Source organism: Dioscorea cayenensis, chromosome 14 (genome assembly GCF_009730915.1).
Source record: "Dioscorea cayenensis subsp. rotundata cultivar TDr96_F1 chromosome 14, TDr96_F1_v2_PseudoChromosome.rev07_lg8_w22 25.fasta, whole genome shotgun sequence".
Classification (NCBI taxonomy): Eukaryota; Viridiplantae; Streptophyta; class Magnoliopsida; order Dioscoreales; family Dioscoreaceae; genus Dioscorea; species Dioscorea cayenensis.
This window is the reverse complement of record NC_052484.1, coordinates 20741770-20767325: the sequence shown is the minus strand read 5'-3', so window position 1 is coordinate 20767325 and position 25556 is coordinate 20741770. Positions and strand designations below refer to the sequence as shown.

The 25556-nt window shown below is 34.0% G+C and overlaps 4 protein-coding genes across 6 annotated transcripts; 1 reads left to right on the top strand and 3 right to left on the bottom strand.

Moving 5' to 3' along the window:
• Positions 1–293: 293 nt before the first annotated feature.
• Positions 294–9937, bottom strand: LOC120275654 (SNARE-interacting protein KEULE-like). 3 transcript variants are annotated; one of them, XM_039282294.1, is made up of 22 exons: positions 9741–9937; positions 9227–9285; positions 8657–8738; positions 8242–8320; positions 7461–7511; positions 7264–7360; positions 7079–7111; positions 6822–6950; positions 5817–6011; positions 5625–5708; positions 5448–5546; positions 5288–5364; positions 4536–4632; positions 3994–4119; positions 3804–3899; positions 2632–2748; positions 2453–2530; positions 1913–2112; positions 1578–1668; positions 1399–1488; positions 754–814; positions 294–651 (listed from the first exon to the last, which is right to left on the bottom strand). In XM_039282294.1, exons 1-21 carry the CDS (start codon positions 9805–9807, stop codon positions 761–763), a joined length of 2001 nt encoding a protein of 666 aa, XP_039138228.1. In that variant the 5' UTR covers positions 9808–9937; the 3' UTR covers positions 294–651; positions 754–760. The 3 variants fall into 3 exon arrangements, with proteins under 3 accessions (XP_039138228.1, XP_039138230.1, XP_039138227.1); XM_039282296.1 differs by having other exon boundaries at positions 294–639; XM_039282293.1 differs by having other exon boundaries at positions 294–814.
• Positions 9938–11836: 1899 nt separating this feature from the next.
• LOC120276002 (hypersensitive-induced response protein 4) lies at positions 11837–15368 on the bottom strand. Its single transcript, XM_039282741.1, has 5 exons — positions 15064–15368; positions 14290–14410; positions 14096–14187; positions 13532–13628; positions 11837–12500 (listed from the first exon to the last, which is right to left on the bottom strand). Exons 1-5 carry the CDS (start codon positions 15247–15249, stop codon positions 12133–12135), a joined length of 864 nt encoding a protein of 287 aa, XP_039138675.1. The 5' UTR covers positions 15250–15368; the 3' UTR covers positions 11837–12132.
• Positions 15369–17141: 1773 nt separating this feature from the next.
• LOC120276384 (alpha-soluble NSF attachment protein 2) lies at positions 17142–22379 on the top strand. The gene is made up of 9 exons (XM_039283111.1): positions 17142–17350; positions 18771–18820; positions 18910–18982; positions 19751–19830; positions 19961–20112; positions 20748–20907; positions 20994–21041; positions 21321–21401; positions 22053–22379. Exons 1-9 carry the CDS (start codon positions 17206–17208, stop codon positions 22131–22133), a joined length of 870 nt encoding a protein of 289 aa, XP_039139045.1. The 5' UTR covers positions 17142–17205; the 3' UTR covers positions 22134–22379.
• A 2507-nt stretch (positions 22380–24886) lies between these two features.
• LOC120276515 (nucleolar protein 12-like) lies at positions 24887–25556 on the bottom strand. The gene has a single exon (XM_039283275.1). It carries the CDS (start codon positions 25364–25366, stop codon positions 25016–25018), a length of 351 nt encoding a protein of 116 aa, XP_039139209.1. The 5' UTR covers positions 25367–25556; the 3' UTR covers positions 24887–25015.

The window sequence follows — 25556 nt, the reverse complement described above, 5'->3', positions numbered from 1 at the left end:
CTATTTAAAAATAAGTCATCTCATATAATTCTATAACACGAATATACCCTGATTTCAACCTATTTAAACTTGACATATGTTCTCAAATCACAATAGAAGAAAAAAATAATATCAAGCGAGATGATCAGCACACTAGATTTTATTGTGATTTGCCCAAATTTCTGATACACACTCTGTTACTAACATACTATTTAAAAATAAGTCATCTCATATAATTCTGTAACACGAATATACCCTGATTTCAACCTATTTAAACTTGACATATGTTCTCAAATCACAATAGAAGAAAAAAATAATATCAAGCGAGATGATCAGCACACTAGATTTTATTGTGATTTGCCCAAATTTCTGATACACACTCTGTTAGTACAACAGCCATAAAATGCAGAAGAAAACCAAAAGAGGTCATAAAGTTTCATTTGGGCTACAACTTGAACACTAGCCTGAAAAAACCTCAAAGAAGAATGCCTTGCTAATTATCACCTATAATATTTCTAATGCATTTATATTACACATATGCTAAAGATGCTATATACAGTTGAATAACGGCCTTCATTTTCTTCAATCAAAAGTAGAATTGCAGTATAACTCCAAGCAAGTAAATGAGCTCAAAAGGTATTTAGGATGGGCTCAGAGTTCCTGTGAATGAATCTGATGAAAGGTTAACAATAGCCTCAGAGCATCAATTGCATCAGCCGCTAAACGAATTTAAGGAGAACCTCTGGATGAGCACATGAGAATGCAAATACATACTGTGTTGTTATATCTGAAGATCATCCAATGAAAGCTCGTCCGAGTTTAGGTTCTTCAGCTTCTGCATTCATACACATTGGAAAAATTAATGATATCTTAGAGATATCTAAAAATGGGGGGAGAGATGAGTATATTCACATAGCAACCTCAGTAACTTGAAAAAATTATCAAAAAAAAAAAGTATAAGCTTTCTTAGGGGTAGCATGTCAAGTTTATAAATTTTATTGTTTTAATGATGGTATCAAAAGGTTCTCACAAAATCAATACAACATGAAATAAAATTTATTTTATAATAAGAAAAAAATATCATTTCGATAGGTGAAGTATAACAATCTCATCCTCTTGTGGGTAGCCTAAACTGCCTATGCGGGACACTTCTGATACAAATTACCATGAAGTCAATAGTGGGTCTGGATCATGAATTAGAAAATAAAATATAAGGGCTGAAACTAGGCCAGAGTGATGATGCATGAGAATTTATACTTCAGCAGTAATTATAAAACCAAGTTGGTAAGGTAAGATAAAATAATTCATACTCAAAAAGAAATCTTGAAGATGAAAAAAAGGAAGTTAATAGGTGACTCTAACTTTTCAGCATACAGTTAGGTGAAACTTGAGTCTAAAAAATAATATTGCTTGACTCACAGTAACAAATTGGGAAGGATCATCAATACTAGTTGAGCCAAGAATAATTTCCCTCTTTAGTTTCACTGACAGCTTGTGCACTGCTCGCAACTGAAGAAGGCAGTTCGCAGGAAGAAATCAGAGAAATGACTTCACATATAAAATGAAAAGCATTTGAATAAATATGAGCATTTGAATACCTCAGATCGAGTGGCTCCACCAATAATAAAGACGAAAATGCGCTGGCCCATCTTCCTGAGATCACTTGATGCATGCCTCAGTACTGAATCACTGAAAAGGCCCAGTGTGTCAGTTTTTATATATATACAAGATAGCATCCAATTGAAGAGAAGAAGATTTTTTTACTAATTTGGAATTTTGGACACAGAATAGGCATGCATTTGCACACTACCCGAGATATATAATAATAATAGCAGTCGGCTTGAAATATTCCAGTGATGAATGAGCATTACTCAACAAGTTATTCAGAAAATCCCATAACTTACGAGGACAAGAGTAACCATTCATGCCATACCTAGAATACCCATCATCAGAATTCCGAGGCCTAGCCCAAGTAGCAGCAGTTCGTCTTGACCTCATGGAATAAGCTGACTGAGGTTGAGCAGTCCGAAATGATGAACTCGGTGCGAATCCATGGATGGTAGGAACAGGGTCATTCATGCAAGGATACTCATGCTTTGGCAATTCATCTTTGGTAAGCTTCTGAATTAACTCCTGAACAGAAACAATCAACAAAGTTAATCTTATAAAAATCACAATAACTGGGAGCTTTGCATCTATCAGCAAGCATAGATAACCAATTTCTCCAATAATCATAAAGAGAATAATTCCTAGAATGCCCTAGTTTATTACATGGCACATGGAATGACTTTTTATCATGCCCTTTAAACTAATATTACCTCCAATGATCTAGCATAAATAATAAGAATAAGAAGAAAACAACTCATAACTAACCATCTGACCATAAAAGAAGAATCATCAGAATTTTCAAATGATTTTAAGCATGCCATCCGCTTATCATGCAACTAAACCTAGAAAGAAGTCCAATTAGTACCTCTATCATGGGGTAAAACCGTGATAGTTGCCATGTTTCTTCCTCATCATTTCGTTCTTTCCTAGCACCATGCCTTTTCTGGTACATAGACATGCAAATAGGAAAGTTGCCAGATGATAATACATACATATTGAGATTCAACCATACCAATGTTACACAAAAAAGTATAGGAGAGCTACCTTATAAACATCAAATTTAAGAGAGAAAACCCCTCCTGATGTCTTCTTTGTGTCTGGTACTCCCAAGAATCTCATGTTATTCACCGCATCCATTTCATCACGGGATAATCTGGCCAGCTGAATAAAAATGAAAACTTTACTGTGAATATAATCAAGGTACTCTACAAACAAAAGAAGTAGCTAATGATCCACCAATTTGTCATATGGCAATGAACAAAAAAACTCGTTAGTATCAAGACAATGGTTCTAACCCATACCCCATGCTCTACACACTGAAAACAAGCCATCCCTGCCCCCAATCCCAGACCTATTCACAACAATAACTCCGTTGCCCCCTCATGTAACCCATAGCAACATAACATACGACAAGGCAACCAACTTTAGTATCAGAACTCATGCAATTTTACAAAGGGTTCACCCTTCTTTTAATTTTGTTTCCCGTGTCACCTCTTCTTCAGATCAAGAAGTGGGAATATACCAAGAATGTTCTTTAATTTTTTTTAATTAACACAATTGCCTAATGTCATCAAGTAAAAGCCAATACATACCCTCTATCATGATCATATTTATCAAGACCAAACACATAATGGAATTTTAAAGAGGATCAAGAGTAAATTATGGATTTATCAAACATGGCAAAACCACATTTTATGTTATATTGATAATGACTGAAGAAAACAATCATTGAAAAGATTGGGGAGCTTGTGACAGAGAAGAAAGAAGCTTTGATCTTGAGAAAGAGATTAGTTTCATGAAAATAAAGCTAATGAATTAAAAAAAAAGGGGTAAAAGTATCATTTTGCATGGCAAACCATGGTAGACATTTAATCCAATTGTAAGCATCACAATCTGTGCCAAGAAAAATAAAATTAAAACAGTTATGGGGTATTTCTTATAAATGCTGGGGTGGCAAGTAATGTAGATTATAGTAATGTACTGAATTTTTATAAGATTTTTCTAAAATCATTCAATCACCATGAATCATGTAAGAACATGATACAGAAAATTTTGGTTAGAATTTATTTAATCATGATCCTATTTTTGTGCATTTTGTAGCTATGCTTGTAATTTTTCCTCAATCTTGTAAAAGAAGCATGGCAATGCATTAAAGAACCAAATTAAAGAAATATATATTAAATGCCATCAACAAATAAAGCAGAGAAATTACTTGCCTGCATCATCTTTGCAACTTTTTCACCTGCCAACTTTTCAGGATAAATTGCTGCATAAACCATCAGTAAACGCAATTTATTCTCAGAACTGATATCCTGCATATTCATAGATATCAAATAGAAGATCAAAATCAGCAGTTGAATAATCATAAAATAGTTCTTTTAAGTAGTAAAAATGCATTTATATAACCTGCTTTGTCTTCAGAAAATTCATCACTTCCTTGCTCCCTGCATCCCCAAAGACAAGATCTTGCTCCAGCTGTCCAAGTTCTCGAAGTTCAAAATCTCTGATCAGTCTATTAAGCTTTCCTGCAATCTGTGAATTCTAGAGTAAGATTGGCCCAGGGAATGGCTTTTCTATCATATTAGAAATCAAAGACAAATTTCTTCATACAAACATAGCATCAAATTTATTTAAGAGTTGTAGATATATTGAATCAGAGAAGTTGGAACCACTAGTTAATATATCTCCTATAGTGCAGAATCAGACAGCATTATAACTAGCAAGAATTCCACAATAATTAGTAATATATCTCCAAAATTGGTATGAAGCTGACTGATTAAAAGTTTCCACAATAATAAGCACATGATAAATTTGCAGTTATATTACACTCAAAAGAAAACTAAACAACTCTACACAAAATTTTACCGGTAAAATTTGAGAATTGACCATCTGATTTTAAAAACTCAGATAATTCTGAAAGAACTGATTGAAATTAGACCAACACTAACCTCTACATGCAGGGAAAGCTTCTCAATTTGCTCACTGTACTGAGGCAAAGCTCGAACCATTTTCTGTAAGTCTCTAGTTGACAACTCACCTCCATCTCTATAAAACAAACAAGAACATAAAGACAGATAGCCAGGAAGACATTGCAATATTAAACACACAGGGTTATCAAAACAAAGAAGCATTATAGACAGATTCCTTATAATTAAATTTTCTATCCGCTATATCCAGAACTTGGCTCTTCTTGAGAACAAGCATGTGAAACCCAATTTCTAATATCAAACAGAATTTGAGACGTGTATCTTCAAGTTGGCTCTTGTTGAGAATAAGCACATGAAATCCAACTTCTAGCATTAAACAGAATTTGAGAAATGCTACATTTTTAACTTAAGCAATGTCAACTTTTCTATATTGCATGCCAGTTCTGAGAAAATTTAACAGGTAATTTCCAGTGATCTCTATCAAGAAGTTATAAGAAAAATAAATAAAAATTTACATTGACATAGATATGGTGGCAGGACATTCAATTCCATTATGAATGGAAAGGATGCAAATGATATGCTTGAAATAAGCCAAGAAATACTGTTCACAACATCCAATAGTTTTTCCCAAAAATTAATGAAAATAGATTGAAGAATAGTACCTCTAACTAAAAGCTACTATTCCAGAATTTTCCAAATCAAACTATATATAACAATGGCTGATGAGCATCATGGAGTATTTCAGGTGAGAATGCAACTAAGACTTCAAATACCTCGAGTGATGATGAATTTGGGCCGCTTTATTTTTTGTTATGAAGTTGGTCATCTTTTCATGTAACTTTTCACTAGCCTGGAATGCAAATTGATTCTCAAGCAGAATTATTAATCACCATCAACTCAAATCAAGAAATGACTGTTTAGCACAAAACTCACTTCCGCGATATGAGCATGTCGAAGCTCAAGCCAGATCGGATCATGATCCTCCAACAGAACCTCTTTCTTTTCAGGTTCTGATCCATTGTTGCCTGGAACCTGCATACACATACCTGACATTAGAACCCTAAAGCAAAAGGCACAGAGCAAACTTAATGGAATACTAGATGGGTTTACCTCATATACATATTTGTTGCCATCCAAGTTAAGCAAATCATGACACATGGCATCATATGTCCATTCATGAATGACAGGAGCAATCTACAGTTCAATCAGCCAAAAAAGATCATCAGATATTATTTATTGTACTAAATTTGGTTGAAGACAAACAAGCATGTCAGATAACACAAGATTTTCCTGTTAAAGTACCTGGTCTATTGATCGATCCACAATGAGTAGCTTACATGTTTCTTTCTGTGGAAAACCAGGAATTGTAGCTTTGTATTTGGCAAGGCAATTCCAAACTGCAGCAGCAAGCTTTGTTGGGGCAAGATCACGCACAGTAGTCAAAGTGGAAGCATCCAGAGATGATTTCGCAGCACGATAATGCACATAAGGAAATTCCTAAACCAAACTAAACAACATAATAAATACGTTGAATTCTCGTACCTATAGCATAACATATCACAACAAATAGACAGCACTTGATTATTCATCCTCTAGAAAGTATTAGAGAAAATTAAGTAGGACCCTATATAGGGTAATACGCTTAGTAGCTTGTTCAACAGAACACTAACTGAAAGATTTCTCTAACCAATACTAAATCTGATTATTAGTTACCAGAAAAAATTTTCCCACATGCTTTGAAAGGAAGAGAAGGCCTAGGATAGAGCATTATCATCAGTGCTTCTCAAAAATTTGATTCCTCATAAATATGAAGAACCAATTTTTAGTTTAACAGAAAGAGTACGCTATACAGAAGTGCATTAACTCATCAGTTCCTTAAAGGAAAAATATTCTATCACAAACCACAACGCACATCATTATGATATATGAAACCAAAGCTCCACACACTACATAACATCCTAAGAGGGGACAGGCCCAGATGCAAGACATTATACACTTCAATTCTATGTCATGACATTTCCACAAACATATAATTAGGAATAAATAAGGCCCCTATGTTTGATATCTGACCAATGTTGTCAGTACACAGAGAAATATACTAGAAACAACAATAATATTAAGTAATCAGATATATAGCCCATTCATTTGTATTGACAAGGAAGGATGGGAAAGTGTTCAAATATAGCCGCAGGTATCCCCATTACAACTAATAAACTTGAACCACCAAATTATTCTCAATTAGGTTTAACAACCTTCACTTCCATATCTATATCCAAATTAAACAAATACCAAGTGTGATTGTCATACCCTGAGAGAAGCAAAAGCTGTAGCAATGCGGATGGCCATCGTATTGACACAATAATTGGACTTGTGAGAACTATCTGCATTCTCCCCAAAGAGTACCTCCAAAGCGTTCTCATGGTCAGTAATAAAACCCTGAAAGGAACAATCCATGGTATAAGAAAGCTAGAATATATTTGGCTTCCAAGCTTGGATGGTCATGTTGGCCTGAAAACACACAAAAACCACTTCACAGAGGCAATTTTTTACAAAATAATTAATACCTGACTATCAATTGCAAAGTACTCCAAATTCATCTGCAAACATCCAGAAAATAAAGAAATATATGTAAGATCCGAATATGTCGCTGACATATTGATATCATAGATGTAGAAGGAAATAACATATTTACATGATGATATTATAAATGCGGTGATGCATGATAATGAAGCAAATAAATAAGCCATACCTCACTTAATGCACCAATCCGAGGCAAGACAACTGAGTCCTTCTTGACATGAGCTACTAAATCCTTAGATACAGGTGAGCTAAAGAAAACATATGCCCTGGAACAAATGGATCAATCACTGAAACTAATGAATCTCATCAGTGAGACCAACAAATCTAACTACCATCAACAAAAAGTAGCATTAAATAAAACCATACTTTCTATATAAAGGGCGTTTTCCAGACATGTCAGACAAAAACATGGCAACACTGCACAAAACCATAAGAACAGGATTAGAAATTAAGAATGTTTTCATAACAAAATTTAAAATAAAAAAAAAACAATTATTCCAATATATAAAAGATCACACTAAACATCAAATCTGAACTTACAAGATTATATTAAAGTTTACTTTTATAACTGATATAACAACTATTTTGTGTTTCGTTCTAGGCATAGCTGATCAAGACAAACAAAGGTTTATCACATCCTTAAATTTCTTCACACGCAATTTGGAAATGTGGTACATAAAATAGAATGTTAGAAATTCAACAAAATAAGAGACAATGGCCACCACTATATATTTGGAGTTTTGGACATGCAAATTGTTCCTATTCTTTGGTCGAGAAACATTTGTAAAAGCAACTGGATGGAAAAAATTTCTAAACACTCTAAGTGTCATGAAAGGTTAAAAAGGTCAGGGATAAATTTTTGGGAATAAAATGAATATGAAATACCCAATTGGAGCACTATCCGAGTAAATTTACAATTTACAACTCAAAAGTTATCATCAATTTAATTAAATCTGAAAGCATCCATTTTCAAATGTAGAACTAAGCATGATGTTGCAGAAGGTGAACACCTTTAATTTAAGACTGAAAGTCATTTAAGTTCACATAAAACACACACACACACACACACACACACACAATAATGGAAACATATTGATGAGGAACATGAGAAATTGAACAAAAATTACTCCGAAGGAAAAAGCCGTACTTCTCTTTTGATGGCTGAATAAAGTATATCGCATCCATTGAAGGCATTGGCTGCCTTCTCTTGTAAAGATCTTCAACCACTGCACAGTAAAAAACAGTGATATGTAAGAATTCTCAAACATACTGCCATTAGACAAAAACAATGGCTGCTTCCTCTGCTTAGAAAGCAGTAACAGAGAATTAATTTTTTTAGCAAAGCTCGTATTTTTCAACCCCAAGAAGCAGAAATCTCATGTTCCTTCATCATACATCTCTTGTGAGTAAGCACAAAAGAATTGACTGTTTGCTAGAACATTTCTACATCAAAACAATATGAATTCTCACATCAACCTAAAATTTGCAATCTTAACTTCGAAACTTGAAACGCAAATAGATGACAAGGAAAATTTCAGTTCTTCAGTAAAAGAATATCTTACATGAAACTCCTTCCTCTGTCATATCTGCCATCTTGCAAGAATATGACATAATTTTGACAGTTAACTTATCCATAACGAGCACCTAAAAACATCAGTAAAATTCAATCAATATTAGTAAAAACATAAGCAGAATGAAAACGGCTTGAAAGGGGAAATTAAAAGGAACCTTGTCATAAAGCTTCCCAAAAACTAAGCTACTAGAGCTAGTTTGGTAAGATTAAAATGAATGAAAGAAAGGAAAGAATGGGGAAGAAATCATTTCCATCTGTTTAGCTCATAAAAACAGAAAGGAAGGAAAAGAAGTAGATTTTATTTTTATTTTTTCTTTATCAACCAAATCTACACATACATATTTCTCTTTCCTTTCACTTTATTTTCTCTCTAACCAAACACAACCTGAGTATCATCTCAATTATGTTACCATCCTAAGAAATGTATATGCTACCAAATGGTTCATGAAAGAGAGAAAAGAGCAAGAGTGGTGCATAAAAAATAAACAAGTGGGGCAAAATTACCACAAATTACAACATCGAGAAGCATACTGAGAAGCATTATTCTAGATATAAATACCTTCCATGTTGATTTGGAGTCCTTTACCCTGGTGGACCGAAGCATTTCATACAATAAACCTATTAACATCCAAACAATATACATAAGCAAGGAAACTCAGTTAAGTGATCAAAAACTCTGCAAGCATCCAAAGATTAAAATGCCCACATAATATTACCAAATTAATACCCATATATAACATACTAAAAACCTAAAAAAAAAAATTCCCATTAACAAACCAGCCAAATTTGCTTAAATTTCTCAAATCGGATACCAGCACAAAATCATTCAAACATTACTTAATTCCTCCAACCAAAATTGAAGCAAAAAAATTTCCCTTATTCTCTTAAATTCCATAACCCTTCCTCCAATATATCTCCGAATGAACCGAATCCTATAAACGCAACACATCACCAATTTCCATATAAACATCAACCTATAGATCTCAAAACAATAACAAAGAGAAAGTATAAAGCCCCCAAATCAAACTAAACCAAAAATTTTTCACAAAAGGAAAGAAGACATCAAATCTCACGATCTCTGGTGATCTGACGAAAGGTCTTCTGATCACCGGAGCTGTGAGAGGAGTCGGAATCCGACATGGTGATCCGCCGAAGAGCTCCCCTGACGATCAATTTCGAACTTAGCGCCGCGGAGGTGATTCCTAGCGTTGCGGGAGCTGTGACCTTTGCGGGAAATCCATCCGACGATGGTATTCTTCGTTCTCGTGAATTGAAGAAAAGTGGAAATGATAATGAAAATGACTAAAATACCCCTCATGTTTGCCTGCTTCGTTTGCTGGTCAGGTTTGGCGGCTCTGGAATGTTCGCGGCGTGAAATCCGCGTAAAAATTCGGGAAATTTCATAAAATATAGATCCATTAAACAAACAACGGCCGTTTTGAGTTCGCAAATTTTCAAATTAGTTCTTATCATTTACTGTGAGTTTTTTTTTTTTTTAGAATTAGATGAAAAACACACCCCACAAAAAGATATTAAAAGAATAAACATGCACCAGTTACAATATGGTTTAATGATCTATTCAGCCAAATATCATATTAGAGTTCTACCATATATTTATATCCAGGAGGTATTGAAGGAATTAACCCGAATTAATAAATCACTCGTACTATGCAACTTTGAAAGAGAAAGAAAGAACATTTTTTCATATATAATGAACAGTAATGTTTTATACAATATACTACAGTGTATGCGCAGCTAAAAACAGTGCTCCTGACTAAGGGATTTGACATGTTTATGTGAGATTACTTGGGAAAATTTAAGGCATCATATGGTTTCTGGGATCACTCCTTCTTTTGGTACATACCCACGGTTTGGGTATACATCAAATTATTTGGAGATGGCATGGGGGAGGTATGGATGCTCCCAAATCTTGCATGGTGGTTCCTCCTAAAATTGGCGGTTTTACACAATTCTGATAGGTGAAATTAATATATTACCCCTGGCAAATTTTAAATTTTCCTATGTCTTAATAAATTCCCAATTCATCAAAGAGGAGAGACCACAACAGTTCACATCTTTTTTTCTTTGTCATCACTTCTCCGCCATTGACAAGGCCTTCTTCATCACATAAAAGCCGATAATATTGCATATGGGCAACCGTTTCCCTAGTCACATCTCCACGGGATCCATGGATTAACATTTTTAAATTTTTAATAATAATTATTTCAAAAAACAAATATTGCAAATGAATATTTATAATAAATTTTAAATTTTATCTGTCCTTAATTTGTTAATTATGTTGTATATAAAAATAATTAAAGTTTAAGTATAAATATCTCAAATAGTTAATTTTTCAAATAGATAATATTTACTGTTATTTTAGAAATTTTATCCAATCTTAACTTGTATATTTTAAAATAAAATAATTAAAGGTTACAAAGGTAATTTTATTATATTTCTTCCTTTTAACTTTTTCTCATCCCCAATTCACATTAGTATTCCTTCCAACCAAACATTACTTTCGTTCACATCTCCAATTTTACATCCCATCCTCATCCCTGTTCCCATCTCCATTCCGAAAAAATCAAATGGAGCCTAATATTTCTGGAAGTTTTTGACTTTAGTTTATTGAAGAAACTTCTTTTTTTTATAATAACAACATTGATAGGGCAATGGTTGGGAAAATTCTGGTTAGATTGGAGAATTGAGAACTCGTTTTCTAGATGATAAAGGCAGTGCAACAAACAGGAGAAAATGTGGACCATTCCAATAGAAGGAAAAAATAAAAAAGATGATAGCAATGTCTTGTCATTAGATGCAGAGTTGTTTATGAAAAACAATTGGAATAGCATGAGGGGAAAAAATCAATATGAGGAAAAAGTCCAAATATGAGTTGTTGTTTTTTTTAACTTAGTTGCCACTCAATATATATTCGGAAAGAAAAAAACATTTTCCACCCTTGCTTTCTTGGCAACATTAATTTCTTGTTTTGCATAACTTGATCATGATGTCACATGTTTCTTAACAATTAAATTTGGAAGTAGGAAAATAGTTGCATTATATATACATTATCTTTTCATCTCAAAAAAAAAAAAACACAAGCTTGGGTCTACAAAACAGGCTTACACTACAAAACACTTTTTTATTTTATAAGCCATGGCCCTGCGTATCAAGAACGATTGGGACAAAAGAGACCCATTGAAACTTGTCAACTATTCCATGGCTAACTCCTGCAAATGAGAAAGGAAGCCCAACATTCTGTACATAAGTGGTTCAGCAATCAAAAAGAACAAAAACATTTTGCACATGCAGCCATTGGCATTCTATTTATTGTTCACTTTGAAGAAGGGGAGCACATAGACAATGTAGAAAATAGGTATACTAAAATCCCAGAACTAACAGATGATATTGCATGTAATCCAAAAAAACTTTATTAGTTTCAAATGCAAACCAAGCTGCAAAAGATTACTGCTGTGTCTGACTGCATGAAGCTTCCATGATTCCATTGCGGATTTGGTTGCCTATGTCTTTCACATGGCCAGGGCCGTGCGGTATGAAGACTGTGGTGTTCTTTGATGAGTTTCCAAGGTCTTTAATAGTGTCAAAGTACTGTGTGACCATAATCAAGTCCATCACCTCCTTGGCAGAGGTGCCAGTTATTCGGTCGGAGAAGTTCACAATGTTTTCTCTCAGGCCTTCAGTAATTGCCTGGCGCTGCCTTGCCACTCCGACACCTCCAAGGAACTTAGCTTCTGCCTCAGCTTCGGCTCTCTTCACCATAAGGACCTTCTCAGCCTCTCCTTTGTAGACACTCGCAAGCTGAAGTCGTTGGGCTGCATAAGTGTGCATCTAATGGTTAAATAAATAGGCCAGGATGCCGTAACAAGGGGGAAAAGCATTACAAGAAGAAAATAAAGTTAAATGCAAAAGACATAGAGCATGGTCACACCTACGCAAGGCACCACACCATACTAGCATATAATAAAAACCATGTTCCAAATATATAACCTAAGCATGGTATAATTGTCTGAAACTCAGGCCCCTGGTCAAATAGCAAGAAAAGAAAAGGCAGATGGGTAAATTGAACCCATCTAACAAGGATTTCAGACATAAAACTCGAGAGTCCAGCTAGCAACAGTATCTTAGGGGGTTATGAAAACAAGCACCACATATGCGCAAGATGATTAGGTTGATGATAAGAATAAGTGAGAAGAAGGAACAAAAACAAGTATAGGTCAATTGGGTAGCTGGAGGAATTTAAATAAAGAGAAAAAACACAGAAGCAGATATGGACAAGTGAATAGGGAGGGTGAGAAGGCAAACAGGAGTACTTAGAAAGTAATAAGAGGTGCAAACTATAGCATGAAATATTAGGGTGGTCAAATAGGAAATATTACGTAGGCTAGATATTCTAATTATAGGAGGATATCATGGTCGGTACATTAGTTGAATTATAGCAGATTTGCATGCTCTCAAGTACCTTAATAATAGGATATTTACATGGGCACTATAAAAGAAGAGTAGGCATATGTTGCTTGGCATTCAGTCTTGTGAGTAGGTCTTACAACCATTGCAGTTTAATATTTTTCAACAGGCACAAAGCAGTTATACTATTCAGGTTTGTGGTGCAATTCTCACTAGAGTTTACACCTCGGGCCATTAAGCAATTAGGGTTCTTTAGCTCATCTTGACCAGAGGTTCCAATAAATAATTATTAAGAAACTATGTAAGTCAACATGAGTCACATTCAAAACTAAATCACCATTTACATAGTCCAGGCTAGAGAAGACTGCAAAATTAATATAAACCTGCATTGAAAACAATGCATGCTTAATCTCATGAACATAGAAAGAAAAGAGTGAACCTGCATTTATCTCATTCATTGCTTTGCGCACCGAGGCATCAGGTATAATGTCAACCATGAGAATCTGCTCTATGTTGTAGCCATAGGCTCCCATCACCTGATACATTAGTGGCACACAAGATTACTTGAGAGAGCTAGCTAAAAGAAACTGGTGGTCAGCTAACAACAAATAAACAGTCTGTTACTAACCTAAATCATAAGCAAAATATACACCTTATGGCCACATCATCAATAGAAACGTTGTTGTCCCATAACAGAGGAAAGAAAAACACACTCAAAATATCATGACTGAGAAGTGAAATTATATTGTAAAACAGAGCAAAATAGGAGAGGATAATCTGATATAATCGTGAGAGCAACCAAAGTTAAACAGCCGCATGTTAAAAGTTTGAAGAAAACAATGGGACATTCAAATGCATTGAAATGAACACACTTGACCATATTACAAATCAAGAGCATCAGTAAGCAACTGGTGGAGAATTCACAGCACAATAGAAACTGAATCAAACACATTTGAAAATAAATAAGGGAGTAATAGTTAAACATAAGAAACGAGCTAATTACCTTTTCAAGTTCCTCCAAGACAGCCTGTGCCACATCATTCTTCTGCTCAAAAAGCTCATCTAGAGTCATTCTAGGAACATGAGCCCGAACAACTGCATTATTTTATGATGATGGTGGTCATGACAGAGATATAAAGAGAAGCGGAATAACAAGTCAGGGTCATTTTATGATATGAACATTTAAAAAAAAAATACCATCAAAGACATAAGCTTGAATCTGTTCTCTAGGGTTTTGCAACTCATAGAATGCATCATCAGCATTTTCCTTGATAACGCGATATTGAATTGAGCAAACCAATTGCGCAAAGACATTGTCCTGTAAGATAATATAAATATGTTTCTCAAGCATGGCATGCAAAAACTTTTTCTAGAAAACCTCATAATTTTGGCAATTACATCAATCCAGAAAAATTCAGTGGCATCAACCTCTTAATCTTGCAGTGTTTAACCTTTCACACAATGATGGCAACACAAATTTGATACAGAACCCTAATTTATCTCTCATGATACTGATGTAAAAACAGGTTTATGCTCTTGATGAATTAACACAAAAAGGCAGAAAATAGCTGATATGAGTTGATTAACAACTTCAAACAAATATTCATCAAGTTGTCATCCATTTGATTTCCCACCCTCCAAAGAATCAGAGAAGTATTATACATATCACACATCAAATGAAAAGAAATAAAATCACAAAATATAACAACAATTCCAATGGTTAACCAGACAAAATAACAAGTTGTTCACAAAACAAGAGTCAATCCTTTATCAGGATCACCAAACCTAAGAGAGCACACAATCTAATAAAGTCAACTTTGCAGCAAAAATAAAAATCAACGAAATCTCCAAACCCTAGCAAAGACTTCAGAAACCCTAATCAGAGACAAGGATCTACAAGTATAATACATATCGCTATGATAGATGGAGATCATACTGAAAGATAGAGAAAGCGAAAAAGGAGGATAGAACCTTGGTCTTGGTCTCGATTTTGACGTCGAGGGAGGCTATGCGGGTGGAGAGGACGCCGGCGAGCCACTCGCCGGCGAATGGATTGAAGAAGTGGAGACCAGGATCGGCGAGCTTGAGGAACCGCCCCCATTTCTCCACCACCCCAACGCTCGCTTGACCCACGCACGCGAAGAAGCAGAAGCACATCTCCTCGTCTTCTTCCTCTCTTCCTCTCTTCCTCTCTCTTTCGCTCGCTGTGAATTCACGGCTTCGTCGACGAAGGACTTGTGCGTGAGAATTTCTTTGATTTTGGGAATAAAAACGAGAACAAAAACCCGCGTCGATATTTAGATAAAGGTTAAAAAAAATAAAAATAGCATAAATAATAATAATAATAATAATAATAATAATAATAATAATAATAATAAAAAACGGCATTTTTTTAAAAATAGCTAAAGATAATTAGTTTTGATATTTAGTTTTAAAAATAATTATATCAGATATTTGAAAATTGAGTGGGTTTAGGTATTTTACATTGATATTAGGAGAAAAAGATAATTATTTTTTTCTTTTCCAAAATAAAAGGGTGAGATTGCAACCCCCTCTAGTAATATTGGTTGAAGTAACTGAATTATCTATTTTATTATTTAGAAAAAAATATTTTTTAATTTTTTTAACAAACTAAAAAGAAAAGAATAAATACTGGATTTGTATTTATCCACTACTCAAATAGTTGATTTTGGATATTTTTTTTTAACTATTATTGGAAAATGATTCCACTCGGTCTGTGATAGTTACCACGGAACTGAATCTATTGAATTATTTAAGGTTACCTGGGCACCCAAACTTTAAAAACCTATGAGAATCTTACAAATTTAAATTAGAGTTTTTTTTTTAATCAAAGATATTTTTTGAAATATTTAGTCAAAACAAAACAAGCATATTTTCTATTAGAAAATGCCATCCGCATTTTGTGATTCTTTATAAACTATTTGTAATTCCAATCTCATAAAGAAAGCTAAACTAAAGGATATCTTTTCAGCCATAAAATAGAAGTTTGATGTTCTTAGAGTCTTACGCAAGTAGGGTGAAGGTGAATGACATGAAGAGCGGATGATGTATTTGGGAGGCGTTTAAACTTGAAAACTTTATATTCTTAGTGAATCCCCTGGAGTTTTTCCTCTGCGGATGATGTTATTGTTTTGTTTTTGTTTTTCTTTCAATTCGTTAGTGTTTCTTCTGTTCACATACAGTAAATTTATCATGTTTGTTATTTTTTTATTCTAATACTTTTTTTTATGTCTAACCTGTAACTCCTCTTTTTTATTTTTTATTTTTAAAAATAGATGAACCACAATGCATTAATAAAAAAAAAGATACAAAATTCAACTACCACTGTGGTGAGGAGGAGCAATAACAAAAAAAAAAAGGACACACAGACCCCTAAAAAAATCAATTGACAAAATTAATTGTTTTTCTTACCCACTATTTCAAAAAATAAAATAAATTAAATTAAATCCGGATTTTAGATCAATTGAAAAAATTAATTGTTTTTTGTTATTTAAAAAAGCTGCCCAAACATAAATCAATGTGATATATATATATACAATTAACAATTTTGTAAGATGGTCAATGATGTTTTTCCTAATATAAATAATCTTAAAAAGACAATTTAAAACAATTTATTGGGATTTTTAATATATGAATGATTTGGATAAGAATGTAAACCAGGTACACATAAGTCAAACTCATTTTAGTCATTTTTTGTTTTTTCCCCACGTATCAGCAACTACAATTTTTGGCTGAATATAAACAAAATAGTAAAAAAAGTTTTTTTTCTTAAATTTTTTAAATATTTTGTGAGTAGTTATCCAGCAAAATTAACCATAAATTTTTTTTTTGTCATTTTTTTTGTTTTTTGTTTTTAAAAAAACCGAATACTCCGTCCGACCGAACGGACATTGCAATAATTTCTTTTCGCTTTCCCACAAAAAAAAAAAACACACGCTTTCTTTCAATATTTTTCTCATTTTTCTTTTTTTCTTTTTAATTTTATTTTTTTTTCTCTTTCTATTTAAAACCTCTTCGAAGAGAGATAGAGATAAAAGAGAAGCGAGAGAAGAGAGAAGAGAGAAGAGAGAAGAGCGAGAAGAGAGATCGGAGATGGCGGACCAGGAGGCGAGAGGGGAGGAATTTGAGAAGAAGGCGGAGAAGAAGCTCACGGGATGGGGCTTCTTCGGATCCAAGTTTGAGGATGCCGCCGATCTCTTTGACAAGGCGGCGAACTGCTTCAAGCTCGCTAAGAACTGTAATCGATCTCTTTGTTGTTTTTCATTTCCATTTGATCCATTTGTTTTGATTGATCTTCATGTTCGATCGCCATTTCCTTTTTCTTCTCGTTTCTGTGAATCTTAGGGTTTGGACTGGGGTGGATAGCCATACGATCGCCTTTTTTTGTTGGTTGTTTGTTATGAACGATATGATCTGAATGAGAAAATGGGAAATCGGAAGTGTCTTTGTGGTCCGATTGAATGTTTTCTAATAGAGAGATGTTTTTTTTTCTTTTTTTTTGATCGGTTTCATTGTTGAAGAAAATCAGATTTTTTTTTATTAGGTTTTTGGGTGAATAAGCAATCTTGTTGTATAGCCATTGTCCAATGCTATTTTCCTTTAGGGTTGTTATATGTTTGGGGTAAATGGAACTCAAGATGTAGTTTATTGTAGATGAACTTGTAAAATTGGTTATGATTGTGAGGAAGAACATGTATTTCATTTTGGGAGGTGCTTGACATCATTCAATCTTCTCACCTTTCGGCCTGGTTTTTGAGAAGCTTGTGTGACTTGTTTGGATTTGCTTCATAGACAAGATGTACTTAGCTTGAGCCCAGGACTCTCCTCTAGTCCTATGACTTAGGGATCTGATAATGAAAACGATATGTTGTTTGATAGTTGAGAAATAAAGGAACTTACAGCATATTTATACCTTTTGAGCTTTTAAACATGGTAAGTAAGGACTTAGAGTTTTCATTAGGATAATGCATTCTGAGTAACTGTTGGAAAGCAAGCATGAGGGTACTTATTAAAAATGGAAAAGAAGCTTTACCTTGATTTTGGTTTTGGTTATTCAAAATTCAGTGCTTCCTTATCTTGTATAAAAGAGAGATCATAACTGTGAGGATCCAAATAGAAAGATAGCTCTAGCTTGATTTCTATCCTTAACTTTTAAAATTAACTGCTCTCGTCTCTGGCATAGAAGAGGGACCATAACCACGAGGATACAAATAGAAAGAAAGATCCATCTCGATGCTGGCTTGACTGTTTAAAATGCAATGCCTTCATTGTTTGTATAAAAGAGAGATCATAACACCATGCATCTATTTAATGAAACTATCGTTATTTATTTTATAATTCAGTTGTTAGGTTAACTAAGCTTGTACAGTATCCTTTGTCTAAAAAAATGTTATGAGTGATCATTAGATCCATGATCTAATGTATGGTCTAAACCACTTCACAAATTCCAATTTGATCTGCACCTTAGGAAATTGATTATTTTGTGAAAATTAAATAGTTTTCAATCAGAAGCAGGTTTTGTTAATGTAATTTCCTATGCTCATTGTTGCTTGCACCATTTTTTTGTAAATTGTAATTAGTCAACTGATTTTCAAGAATCATGAAAACTGATGTAGTTCTTATTATTTGACTTACCTGTTGAATGTACTGGTATGTAGGGGAGAGAGCTGCTTCAGCATACAAAAAACTAGCTAACTGTCATTTAAAGGTTAACTCTTTACTTTTTCTACACAAACAATTCAGTATTCAATAGCATCCACTGTAACATTCCTCTGACTTTACATCTCTGTGTAACAGTTAGAAAGCAAGCATGAGGCTGCCTCAGCTTATGTTGATGCAGCAAATTGTTACAAAAAGATTTCAGCTCAAGGTACTTAAAGCTACTGTGTTCAAATTTTATTTGCTTTATGACTTTCATAGTTTCCTGTTGCCATTTATGGCACATGCCATACTATTAGTATGAACTTTTTGAACTTGAATCCCTCATGATTTCTAGATTTATCTACCATTCTTTAGAAAAGCTCTCTTCAAATTCTTTGGCCTTATCCCTTGAGTTAAACTTTAAAAAAAGTGCTTGTGCATATATGTTTGAGGTGTTTGGTAGTTTAAAGCATGTGACTTGCGTTGAAGATCTCTTGGCAGAATTAGGATGGCATGCATGTATATTGATGTTTCATTCCTTATCTCTTAAGAGCTAGACTTGTTTTGTCAACTTCTAAACTACCTACATCATGCCATTGCGTGTATGAACATTGCTAGCTACTTCCTCTTTTTGCACATGTAGAACTTGTCTGTATTGGTGAAATAGAAAATTTTCTAGTGTTCTATGTTAGTTTTGGCTGGCATCATTCAATTTAGTTTCTTTTTAAAATTTACTAGTTGAATGATCTTAATTTTTGTTTCCAGCACTGATAGTAGGCCTTGCTTGTTCTATGTTTTTTTCCATGCTTGAATGTTTCTTTTATTCTTGTGTAGCTGGTGAGGGCACACAAGAGTTGTTGTCCCCCAAGACTTTTCACCATTGGTTGTGGTGGGTCATGGGTGACACCCTTCTTTTCTAGCTTGGGCCTTACCCTGGATGCATCCCTAGTTCTGTGCATTATATATTAATTCATGTTCTTTATCCATTTTTCTGCAGATGCGGCTGAGTCCTTAAACCAGGCTGTCAATCTTTTCTTGGAGATAGGTAGATTGAACATGGCTGCAAGATACTGCAAGGTGACATATTTTTTGGAGTAATTACCTTTTTCATCATATTTATGATTGAAAGTCAAGTATCATTAGCTTCCAAGTTATAGTTATGTTAGGCAAGGAAATTGGTTTAGGGTCCATTGTGTTTACATTGCAGGAACTAGGTGAGATATATGAACAAGAACAGAGCTTTGACAAGGCTATTGACTATTTTGAGCGGGCTGCGGATTTGTTTCAAAGTGAAGAAGTAACAACCTCTGCAAATCAATGCAAGCAAAAAGTTGCACAATTTGCTGCTCAGCTGGAACAGTAAGCTATTGATTTGTAGAAAAATAATTGGATTTTTGTGATGATAAATCATAGATCATATGCAATCTTCTAACCATGTTGGTTTACTAATGACCTTCTGGGTAAAGAGAACAACTTAAGTTGATATCGCACAATAGTTGATATTGTAAACACAAACTTTATCACAAGTACACAAGACTTGAGGCAGTAGGTAATATCTTAGACTCTCACACAGAGTTGAGCTTATATGGAAAGATCAGGTGCATCGGTGTTTGTAGAAAGTTCTATTATTCTTATAATTATTAATAGATGACTCTTGTCTGAGTGGTCATATTTTTAATTGATTATGGCTGTCTAAAATTAAGCCTTTTCTTCCATTGATTGTTTATTACATTGAGGTCCTGACCTGATTATATCTGTCTAGCAAATGTATAAGCAGCTTCCACTTTTCAATGTTTAACATGCCAAGGTTGTTCACATTGCTGTAATGGACTCTCTGTTCTTTATGCATACACTGTTTATGTTTGAGAGGGGAGCAGGGCTGCTATTTCTTCATATGAGCATAGCAGTTCTTGTATGATAGTCTATTATCACATACTATGGTGTCATATGCTTGTTTGTGGAATATAAACAGTAACAGGGTGCCAATTTTGCAGATATCCAAAGGCTATTGAGATATTTGAAGCCATAGCACGGCATTCTATGAATAACAATCTACTGAAGTACAGTGTCAAGGGGCTTCTCCTTAATGCAGGAATTTGTCAACTTTGTAGAGGTGATGTGGTGGCAATAACTAACGCCCTTGAGAAGTATCAGGTCTACAGTCTGTTTCTTCTCAAATCAAATTTCCAATTTTGCTGTTGAATTAAGCCTTAAATTTGGATACAAATTTGTGTCTGTAGGATCTCGATCCATCCTTTTCAGGTTCACGGGAATGCAAGCTTTTAGCTGTGAGTTGACCTAGACCAGCTTTTCATTTGTTCTTTTCAGTTTTGTGGTGGAAATGTTATTCATTTTATGATTCTTATTATGAAATTGCTATTATAAGATCAATTGGTGAATATTATATCATGCCTCAAGCTAGTATTTCTTCATGGAACATTCAACCTTGGAATTTAGCTGCTGTAGATATAATGTGATCTACAGTTTTCGCTTTTTGCACCAGACTTGCTAGCAATTTAATGATTGCAAAGAAAAAAAGTAATTGTGTATTTGGCTTTCTATGGCAGGATCTAGCTGCATCCATGGATGAGGAAGATGTTGGGAAGTTCACTGATGCTATCAAGGAATTTGATAGCATGACCCGGCTGGTAATGTTACAGTTTTTAGAACCCTTTCTGTATGTCTATCAGTCTGATTACACATGGCTGCTTAGATATGCTTTGCCTTCCCTCAATTTTTTCTATAATGAAAATCTAAAGTCTGTTGACATCAAAGGAATCAGAAATCACTCAAACAGATAAAAATGATTTGGGGGTGGATCACATTCTATTTACTCTTGGTAGTAGAAGTTAAACTTAGTTCAAAAACATAAATCGTTAATGTTAGCTAGGCATTTCACTTCTCACTGCCACCCACCCCTTGTGCTATGATGTCTGTCACCTCAGCTTTTGATATATAAAGTTATATTGTAAAAACTTTGTTTCATCAGCAAAAGATAAAATTGATGCATTCTCTTGATAGCAACTTGATTGCTGTAAATCATTAGTAAAGCTTTCCATCAAGGAGAGACATGTTATGAAACACAAGGGACTGTAATGCTTATGCAACCTTTTTTTTTGGATGTAAAATGCATTATTTTATCTTTTAAGCCACATAGCTTTGACCAGTTCAAGTTGAATGTTATAGTCCATCTGGATCATTTTCTGTAGACCTACTTGGATTGTATGATTTCACAAATTAAAAATCCTCATCCTCTGATTGTCCCAGAGATTTATGATTTGTTGTTGATGTTGGTGTAGGACCCTTGGAAAACAACTCTTCTTCTCCGGGCAAAGAATGTTCTAAAAGCAAAGGAAGAAGAAGAAGATGATCTGACATAAGGTTTGCTAGTTGTTTGTATCACAGGTTCCTTGCCAACTACCTGATGATGTAATTAACATAACAATATGGGATTTGTCATGTGTTTTGAGAGTTGTTTGCACAGTTGGCCCCTTGTGAACTCTCTCTTATTCTCTTCACCGCCAGTGGTCAATGTTTGTTTGCTCAATAAGTGTTTGGTGTTTTTCATTTGATTTATGGATATGTTTCTCTTTTTTATAATGATTGTCATGCCGATTTGGATTTTATCTATATATCTATATATATATATTATTATTATTATTATTATTATTATTATTATTATTGTAATGCCTAAAAATTTGGGTGTTTTTTTTTGGGTGCTCAAGTTTATGCATGGCAAGTAATAATGGTGTCTTATTTTTCCAGTTCCAATATTTATATCTTTGAAGTTTGATCTTATTCTTATTATAGTATAAATATGTATATTGCCTATAAAGTACTCTTAGATTATACAAATTTACGAGGCAATATTGTTAATCTCTCCTCTTGATTATTGATTATTGATTTTTGTTCTGATTCTTGTTATGGTATATATATGTATATTGCCAACTACCTGAACATGTAATTAACCTAATGTTTATTGTTTTTTCAATTCCGATAATCATATCCTTGAACTGTGATCTTATTCTTATTAGAGTATATATATATATATATATATATAGGTTTTTTTTCCTCTCCTTAAGGATAGTAACCAACTGTATAAAAATGTTTATGTGACTTTAAGAGAATAGTCTATTAAAATGTTCTAAATTTTTTTACTTAAATAGTTTATATTAAAATTATCACAGTAAAAAAAAGACACCTTTTAAGTTTGGAGATGCGTCTGTTATATTTTCAAATATAATCGTGACAATGGCTCTTTCATTTTTCCGTCATATTTTAATATAACCGTGACAATGACCCTTCATCATTAGCCATATTTCAAATATAACTGTGACAATGGTCCGTCCTGTTGCTTGTATCTTGTATTTTGTTTTGTGAGTATTTGTGTTTCCTCGGGTGGTCTGTTGTTTTGTGTTGCTCTTGTTCACGTCTTGTGGTGTGAGGGGTTTTAGTCTACTTTTGTGTCGGTTGAGTTTATATTTTGTTTTCTTCTTAATTAATTTAGTGGTTTATCCACTTTTTTTTTTAAAATAATAATAAATAATAAAATATCAAGAATTTTGAATTTCTTATTTAAAAGTGTAAATAATAATTAAAAAAAAAAATGTAAAAGCAGTTGGGTGAAGTGAACAATTTGGCTTCATCAAGGTAATTTCTTCCATCTCAGATTCCCAAAGATGGTTGCTTTATTTTCCAAAATTTCAGAGTTTCCAAGCCACGAATTCCTTCTCTTCCTCTATATATTTTTTCAAGGCATGACATGATCATGTCTTATTCAAGATCAATTTTCCATTGACTTTTTAATCACCAATCCATTTCAAGTGTGGACTTGGTACGCCAACAAAGTTTGAATCCACATCATTGAGTGCCTTCTCATCCTCTCCATTATTTTTCCCTATAAATTGCCTTCTTGAACCCATCCACAGAGGCAGAAAGAGATATACAGCAAGAGAAAGAGAGTAGAAATTAGCATGGCTTCAAACAAGATTAACTTTGTGCTCATGTTCACCCTTGTGGCTATTATAATTAGCACACTCACCCTTCCTCTGATCAATGCCAGAGAGCTCTCAACAGCAAAACAAAGTCAGTACTCAGGATCATCCATATATAAACACTAAGAACAACATTATTTTCATCTATTTTCAATGTCATTATCAGGACTCAGCTTATTTCTTTTCATTCATCTTTGTAGGTTATGATGAAGTGAAATATGAGACTGTTGGAGCTACTGACAAGCAGGGTGTTGTCCCTGATGCTGTTTGTTACTATCTGAGGGGTGAAAGAGTTTGCACTCCACCAGCATCAACTACCGCCACTCCATGAAGTGGTGCATGGTATTAAATAAGTCATGCTTTCAAATTAGTGTGATACATATAGCAGAGAGAAAATTTTCTTTTCTCTTGATTATAAGTATGTATTTGTGCTTGTATTATTTCTATGTCTTTCATTATTTTCCTTTTCCTTTTGTGTTTTAAATAAATTATCTCTGGTTTGCTTATTACTGAGAATAATCTATTGTACTTTTTAAACAAATAATATAATAGAAATTGACCAAGAATTAGTATGATTTATTGTTTATGTATAAGAGTCCTCATTGGTGGTTTGATTCTGCAGGAAAATATATATGTAGTACTATGATTAACGTGTCAAGATGATAAGTCCATGAAATTAACATCAAATTGGGAGGTGGAGTCATATCATGCACTTCATTGATATATATATATATATATATATATATATATATGGGAAAACATCATCTAGGGATGTCCCTAGATTTCAATTCTATGGATGTTTTTAAATCTAAGCCGTTGGATCATCATCCGATGGTTGATTGATTATATAAACATCTGACACCTTTTATCGTTCGCTGATCACTTTGTACTAACGAGCGTGGTTTCTATCGTTTCATAATGATAAGAGCCGTCAGATTTTTCATCGAGTGGGCTACTATAGACATCCTAGATTTGAAATCTAGGGGACGTCCTAGATGATGGGTTTGAAAATCTCAGGGGACGTCCTGCAGATGATGGGTTATATATATATATATAGTGTGTGTGTGTGACACTGTGAGAGAAAGAGAGAGAGACATGGGTTCAAATAAAGTTGGTACTTTCCCATTCACTCTGCTTGAGTTACAGTAAGCTATGGATCATGAATATGATGCTAGTTAAACATTCTAATTTAATTTCAAAAAGCAAGACTTGTAAATCAAAACAATTCTCAAAATTACTTCCAGTCTTGTTAGTAATAATATTAACTTTTAAAATGATTTATGATGCCCATTTTCAGACTTCCATAGTCTGTTCATCTTTTCAATGTACTCCTCCACTCTCTTCTTCAATTCATCATCACCATCTTCTTCTTCTTCTTTTTCTTCTTCCTCTTCTTCTTCAAGGGTGAATGTCACAATGTCTTCTTGTTCTTTAGCTTGTTCTTTCTTAGACACCTCAACAATGGGAATAATAGAGGAACAAAGCTTGGGAGATTCATTAATGTTGCTGCTGCTGAAGAAGAGCATGGCTATAATCAAATTACAGAGACAGAATGCTACTAGTGCAGGTGGAGGAGTTGATGATTGAGACAAGAGCTCAACAGTGTATTGCAACATCATGTATGATATTTGATATTTGTGGTTTTTCAATAATGAAAAGAAGTGGTTTGGTTTGAGAATTTGGAGGTTGAGTTTCCCTTCCTTCCTTTTATACCCATCTCTTTTTAGTGTTAAGGAAGAAGCAGCTGAAAGCTTGCAATGGAAGAGCTTACATTTGCTTGCCCTCTGTCTTGCTACGAAAGAAGCTCAT

Bases quoted from the DNA above. Each gene is read 5' to 3' on its own strand.
- LOC120275654 (XM_039282293.1), bottom strand. From the start codon at position 9,807: ATGTCGGATTCCGACTCCTCTCACAGCTCCGGTGATCAGAAGACCTTT. The intron at 7,361-7,460 runs GTATGGTTTTAT...CATTTGTTCCAG, and splicing joins AAACGCCCTTTATATAGAAA to GGCATATGTTTTCTTTAGCT. The intron at 4,120-4,535 runs GTTAGTGTTGGT...TAGAATTCACAG, and splicing joins AGCTTTCCCTGCATGTAGAG to ATTGCAGGAAAGCTTAATAG.
- LOC120276002 (XM_039282741.1), bottom strand. From the start codon at position 15,249: ATGTGCTTCTGCTTCTTCGCGTGCGTGGGTCAAGCGAGCGTTGGGGTG. The intron at 14,188-14,289 runs GTATTTTTTTTT...AAAATAATGCAG, and splicing joins TCAAGCTTATGTCTTTGATG to TTGTTCGGGCTCATGTTCCT. The intron at 13,629-14,095 runs GTAATTAGCTCG...CTAATGTATCAG, and splicing joins TCTTGGAGGAACTTGAAAAG to GTGATGGGAGCCTATGGCTA.
- LOC120276384 (XM_039283111.1), top strand. From the start codon at position 17,206: ATGGCGGACCAGGAGGCGAGAGGGGAGGAATTTGAGAAGAAGGCGGAG. The intron at 18,983-19,750 runs GTACTTAAAGCT...ATTTTTCTGCAG, and splicing joins CAAAAAGATTTCAGCTCAAG to ATGCGGCTGAGTCCTTAAAC. The intron at 21,402-22,052 runs GTAATGTTACAG...ATGTTGGTGTAG, and splicing joins TTGATAGCATGACCCGGCTG to GACCCTTGGAAAACAACTCT.
- LOC120276515 (XM_039283275.1), bottom strand. From the start codon at position 25,366: ATGATGTTGCAATACACTGTTGAGCTCTTGTCTCAATCATCAACTCCT.